The sequence below is a fragment of the Pistacia vera genome, unplaced genomic scaffold (assembly GCF_008641045.1).
Source record: "Pistacia vera cultivar Batoury unplaced genomic scaffold, PisVer_v2 Contig320, whole genome shotgun sequence".
NCBI lineage: Eukaryota > Viridiplantae > Streptophyta > Magnoliopsida > Sapindales > Anacardiaceae > Pistacia > Pistacia vera.
Genome location: NW_022196136.1, coordinates 2249991 through 2257003, shown reverse-complemented (window position 1 = coordinate 2257003; position 7013 = coordinate 2249991). Strand labels below are relative to the sequence as shown.

At 33.0% G+C, this 7013-nt stretch overlaps 1 protein-coding gene across 1 annotated transcript; it reads right to left on the bottom strand.

The window, feature by feature from the left end:
• Positions 1-832: 832 nt before the first annotated feature.
• LOC116136965 lies at positions 833-4022 on the bottom strand. The gene is made up of 2 exons (XM_031422651.1): positions 3862-4022; positions 833-3182 (listed from the first exon to the last, which is right to left on the bottom strand). Exon 2 carries the CDS (start codon positions 3162-3164, stop codon positions 1323-1325), a length of 1842 nt encoding a protein of 613 aa, XP_031278511.1. The 5' UTR covers positions 3165-3182; positions 3862-4022; the 3' UTR covers positions 833-1322.
• Positions 4023-7013: the final 2991 nt, after the last annotated feature.

The window sequence follows — 7013 nt, the reverse complement described above, 5'->3', positions numbered from 1 at the left end:
TACGGGTCCATACCCGCAAATAGCAATGCATAGTAATCTTTCCCATCTTTATATTATACTAACATTGGACAATAAGTTATGAAAATTGGTATGGTGGGTGGTTAATTTGTACCATTAAAATCTACGCCCAAAAGTGATGAACAGAAGGGCACATTGACATGGAGCCCATTCAATGTCATGGGTACAAAATGGGCAACTGTACCCCAACCCCAATACCACAGTATAACCAACATTAACTTAATGACACATTTAATGGGACGAATTCATTACTGCTTTCATAACTGGACCGATATAACCATTCAATTCACAATCAAATCACACTCTCAATCCTACTACAATCTACATTGCTGCCATTAACAATTCCACCAGTCAAAAAAGCACTATCAAATCCAACTTGGATTGACAGTCAAAAAGCACTTTCAATTCAACCATTTACACTGCTCCAATAACATTATGGAATCACATACATGAGCACTCAGCTGAAACAGGTTAGTGGAAAGATGGTTACCGATTCAATGGCGTAAATGCCCCTGCCTTTTCAAAGTAATTTGTATCGCTTAAACAAATATTCAGAATTCCAAAAGTCCACAAAGAGTTGTATATTCTTCTTGCAAATGAACAATGATTACAATATATGGTAACAAATCATATATGTAATCCCGCCCAGATACGTTTGTAAGCGTGATAATTGTCTCTTCAACATAGCTTGAGTAGTCAAAAGTAGAGGGGGCATCCCTTCAAATTATTACATGCTAAGCCTATATAAAGGTTTAAAGCAGAATAAAAGCTGAGATCTTGCTTCTGCAAACCGATTTACATCATCTTCAGGTTCTAAGCAAAATGCGGCGCAAAACTCATATAGTTGCATTTATAGAAGCAAAGCTATTTAGAAACATGCATTCTCAACCATGAGTACATGAATAAAAAGCCTAACATGGATGATTTACACTTAATATAAAAGTATATGGCTTATAAATATACAAATTTCATCATCGAATGATACCTTAATCAAAGCATAGACTACTACTTTATGAGGAAGCAAATAGAGAAGCCGATAATGGCAGATAGAAAAAACATCATCATTGCTCACCAAAGACAATACTTTTTAAATTTCAAACTATATCTTCAACTCACCAAGAGTGCCTTTCAGTATCAAGAACTCCGGTAGTGTGTGAATGGCTTTAACCTACGCTGCAGTTATAATGGAAAGCTCAATGGACTAGCCAGGAGATGGAATGTTCGCAACCATATGACCCCTAAAGCCAGTGAATTTTTTAGGCAAATGTGATTTGTATCTGTGATTACCACAACCAGAGAATAATTTACCCATCCAAACCCACGCATTCATCAAATATTCTACCGCTAGTACACTCCTGCAAAGCTTTTGCATTGACTTCTCTACCGAATCTCCACACATAATTAAGGCCAACAAGAAGCTCAGTGATTGTTGCTTCTGTCTTTTCTTGATTCGCAAAGTAGAGGGTTTGTACTAGAAGAACATTTGTCCTGGAAATTAAGTTCTGCTGCTCAAAGCTCCGCTCAGATTGCCATCTTATCATATTATGAGCAAGTGGAGCCAACCATTCCAATATCGCCGCCATTGCTGTAGTCCACTCTCCTGCAAGCACAGTATCATAAACTGATGTAGCCAAGCTCTTTGTGTATGGCTTTAATCGTGCTCTCAGAGCAGCCCGTAGACTTGCAGGTAACATATTGTACAAGTCCTCTCTTGCATCATGACCAATCAAGTGAGGGGATACCACTAGCTTCTCAATGACAATAATTACATTTGCATAGTGCAAAGCTAAAGCAGCAGCACCAAGAGTTTCAGGAGGAGCATCCAACAGCCTGCCCTTGCAATTTAAGACCGAAAATTTAGCATAAACTGTGTTTCCCTGACGTAGGCGATCTACACTGCCATCTTTGGCTCCATTGAGAATTCCAAAATGAACAGCACCTGGATTTGAATAACAATTGGCGACAGAAGAACCATCAGCAGCCATCATGCATCCTTTGAATGGTCCCACTTGAGTCAACCGGTTGGTTTTAGTTGGTGGTTTCTTCCCACTAAAGCCAAGTGACATGTCACGAATCTTCCACATCTTCTTGCCACTTTTAGTATCCTTCCCAAAAATTGGACCCGATTTTGCAGTTGATCGACCAAGGGGACCTGAATAGAAGTTGACAGTGTTATTCTTTCCAGAAAGAGGACCTGATTTTGTGCTTGCGGCAATAAGAGCACCTGATTTTGTGCTTGCAGCAATAAGAGGATCTGAATGGTAATTATTCATATTTTTAGGTTTTGAATTTGGGCCTGCGTTACTAGTAAACATTCCAAGGGGACCCGAAGAAAATCTAGCAATGCCAGAATTATCGGATGGATGAACTGAAGATTGCATTAATGCAGAAACTGAGTGGCTGCGGTTTATATAATCAGAAGTGAAATCCCTAGAATCATCAACATCTACACTTGAGTTGATTCCAAAGACATCTTTGATCCTACAAAATAATGTGAATAGTGATCTTGCCAAAAGGAGAACTGTATAATCATAGGTTTTGTTCCAAAGAGAGATCTCCCTCAGATTCTTCACCTCCTGCTCCTTCCATGCAACCTTCCTTTGAAACTGAAGCAAATCCTCTAAGTCACTATCATTACCCTTCATTCTCTTGAGAGTCTGTTTGTGATCCGAAAGCATTTCCATCTCTTGGTACAAAGTGGCGTTTATCGAAATGAAACGTTCCATCTTCTTAACTTTCTTTTCCATCTTCTTCAATGTAAAACCCCATCCAAATGGGTCGGCACCAATCTTGATCAATTCTTCGTAAGCATTCTCAAAACTCTTCAAACCAGGATGATTACACTTCTTCCCAAGCCTGGCCACAGATTTTGCCACATGGGTCAAATTCTCTATCAGCTCTAAACGTATTAAATTCACAATGAACTCTTCATCCTCCGACACAAGCTTTTTTATACCCACAGAATTCATAATCTCCTCTCTCAACCTGGCAACCTGCTTATCACTCAACGATTGCCAAAGATAAACCAACTTAGACATCAAGCTGGCAACTTCAAAGGCTAATACTCCAATCACCTCTTTCAGAGGACCGCCTTCATGCTTTCGAGGAATTTTCCACAAATTGCGAAACCAAGACTCTGCAACCATCTTTCACCCCAAGAAACTCTATAAATAACCAAAAACATAAATTAATTAGCCAAAATTGACCCTCTTGGTCAAAATCCATTAGCAATCAACTTACTATGACTCATAAAAAATTGTGAAAGCACCTTTACCATCAAAAGTATTCCAAAATTTGAAACTTGAAAAGAATATAAATAACAAATGAACTTGATCTCCTACAAATCCCTCAGAAATCCAGGAAATGTTACAAATTAGAACATGAAAATTTATTTTTGATAATTCCAGGATCCGAAAACAGATCCCACCTTTACTCAACTAGTTGAACAGAACATCTTTCAAAAAAAAAAAAAAGCATAACATCTACTGTCAACATTTTGTTTGGATAACAATTCGTTATACCCAAACTGAGAATTAAGAAGAAAAACAAAAAAGAAAAGAAAAAGAGCAAAACTCACAAGAATACTGGAGACGTTTTTTGTCGCAAAAAAAACTCATGAATATACATGCTAAAGCAGAAACGAAAATGACATAATCCTATCACCATTTATTCATCAACAAAGACATTAACAATCAATCAATAACCCAGAAAACCAAAACTAAAAACAAAAACAACCCTTCTGTCCAATTTCACAGAACATACAATCCCATTTCAACATCCATCAATCCATAAAAAAAAAAAAAAAAAAGAATAGTAATATAATATATTAAAAGAAGCACTTACTGATCACATTAAGAGATAGTGAAGCTGGAAAAGGTTGGAATCTTTGAGAAATGAATGAATTATGAGAGAGAAGAGGGAGAGGAGGCGAGTGAAGAGAAGCTAGAGCCACATGGGGGCAGAAAGCAGAAAATTGGTAGAAAAGAAGAGCAAAAACGAGTGAAATTAAAGATTAATAATATCTCAGTGCTGCTTATCTTTCTCAACCCCCTTTAGTTTCTCATATTTTCTTATCAACCCATCTTGCTTTGTCTTCTTTCTTTTTCCCATTTTTATTTTCTTTTTTCACTTCACACATAAAAATCTCCATAACTAGCAATGATCAAGGAAGAGAATCTGAAACTCTCAACCCTAAAACTTCCCTTAGATTTCATTCTTATCTACACATAAATACTAACTTTAAATGCTATATATTTTATGTATCAGTTACATGTACGTGATTTATCATACTATTTTACTCAAACATAAAATTTAGTTGAGAAAAAAAGCCCATTTTTCAATGACCTTTAAAGTCATCTAAAATATATTGTATAAAATCATAGTTGTATGCAATTATCAACATGTTATACTTTAGATAAATTTGAACACGAAAAGTCATATATAATAACCCGCGTGTAACACATTGAATAAATTAATTTGAACCTAAAATTTGTTGTTAACAAGTCTTCTGAAAGTCTTATTTTATTACTCAGATAACTTGTTGGAAGTGTTTATTGAGGTGGTAAGTCAATTCAAGACCATAATTGTGTTGGCAAAGGAACAGGAGGATAAGATAAGGTTAAGAGCATGAGAAAAATGGTTTGGTGGGTGTGACCAAAAGTAAATGCGTGTGGATGAAGTATTACTTATAATTATAAAGAAGTTAGTGGAAAAAGTAGTCGGAGTTTCACTTTTAGAGTGTGAATTTTGAAGATTGACTTTAAGTCTTTTTCAAAAAGCTAACTTTGCAATATTATGTAATAATCTAAATGCAATATTTACTATTCTTTGGTTATACCCTAACTTTGCTTATTATAAAGTTATTTGTCAAATTTGATGTCTTTTACACTTTGTCTACAATATGCATGTATTATATAAATTAGGGTTTATCTTCGATTTTAAACTCTCTATCGTCACATGTCTATTTTTAATTATGTGTGGTTGATATTTATTTTTTTTCTTTTTATTTATTATCGACGTATATTAACATTTATTTCAGTAAAAAACTCATGTCAAGAAAAGATCTTAACTGTATTATATATTTTAGGTTTTAATGGTTTATAATATAAAAATACAATTCTATAGGTGATTATAATATCTTCTTGATACAAATTAGCACCAGGTTTTTTTATTTTTTATATCAAAATATAGCTATGTAGAAAGGTTTTACCAAGAAATTAAGTATTCCAAAAATTATTGCAGATATAATTGTAGTCACTAAGATTCATTCCTCAATTACAAACGCACCATGTAGAACTCCAATAAGATACTTTATTTTTTTTTTTTTTTCTAAAGAAGGGTCAAATGCTTTAAACAAATCCTATCTCGTTTGATGAGCAATATTTTTATCGATTATTTCAATATTTAGATGGTAAAAGCTTATAAAATGTATAATTTTTAACAAATCATCTTAAATTCTTTTTCTACAAAGAAAAAAAAAAAAAAAAAAGAGTTGGGACTGATTATTTTTAATGATCAACACAATTATTATTTAAAAAAAAAAAAAAAAAAACCTCTCTAATATGACCTTTTGCCTTTGATTGAAAAGATTTCATAAATTAACGGTGTAAAGAAAATAAAACAAAGTAAAAGGACACAAATGCAAAATCTGGAAAAAGATAGATCCGTCACAATCATTAATGGCAAGCACGCGGAAACATGTTTTTACAGAATTAACCTCCTGTGCTCAGTTTAACAAAGCAGTGATACGGGCCTGACCCGGTAATTCGGATGGTCCGTTAAGAGACAAAAGCCGCCAAGTTCGATCCAATCGAGGACCCGGGAAACATGCCGGTACCTTATGCATTGGGGAATGGGGAATTCCAATTATGATCACAAGAAATGTAAAGTCTCATTATTGGAAAACGACATTTTCTCACCCCAGGTTTGGCAAAATGACGCTTTCGCACCCTTCATCAAGTTTTATTGTATATTAATATTATGTGTTGAAAAGACGAAAATGTTTTTAAATATTTAACTTTATAATTTTTTTTTTAATTTTTGATTTAGCCAAAAAGTAAGACATTAAAAAGTTATAAAAAAAAAAAAAAAAAACAGTTCACCCCAATTAAAAAGTTAAAAGTAATATTATGAAATTGTTTAAAGTTAAATGACCTTCATATTTATTTATAATATCATAAATATCTCATCACTGTTATTCAATAATCTATTAATATAATGTTTTTAATTTTCACTAATTAACATAGAAAATCTTAATAGTTAATATTCCTAATTAATTAAATAAATAAAGAAAAAAATGTGTCTTTATACTTGAGTAAAGACTTTGACTTAACTAAATTTTAATTTATAATAAACTAATTAAAAAATAAACTATTTAAGGGTATTTTTATCTTTTAGCCAAATATTAACAAAAACACTAACAAAACTTGATGAAGGGTGGGAAAGTGTCATTTTAAAACTTAATGGGTGGGAAAGTGTTTCACCAAACCCTCGGTGGGAAAATGTCCTTCTCCACTCATTATTTTCTTAATCTTAGTTAAGGAATGTCTGATCGAAACCAAATTCTTAATTAAGGAACCTAAATTGTCATTACTCATTATATTCTTAATCTCATTATTGGAAACCCATGGCCATGGGTTTAATGATTGTATTAAATTAATAATGATATGGTATACTCTTCTGATGTTACCCAATTGGACAATATAAAGTTTTTTATTTTTTATTTTTTTATTATTATTGATTTACATAATCTCCACTTGAAATCGAAAAAAAAAAAAAGCTACTAAAATATTACAATAAGGAGAATTTGTTTTTATTTATAGTTAATACTAGAGCAATTTGAATTTTTTCCTTTAAATTATTGAGGCAAATTTACAATTAATATTATTGTAATTCAATAGTTTTGAAAATGAGTTAAATACATTGACCTCCCCTGAGGTTTCAACATTTCTCAAGTTGTAGAATAAATAATTAGGTTAACATAGACATTTTGCTCC

What these genes read in the sequence shown, in the direction of transcription:
- LOC116136965 (XM_031422651.1), bottom strand. Translation starts at nt 3,164, where the DNA reads ATGGTTGCAGAGTCTTGGTTTCGCAATTTGTGGAAAATTCCTCGAAAG.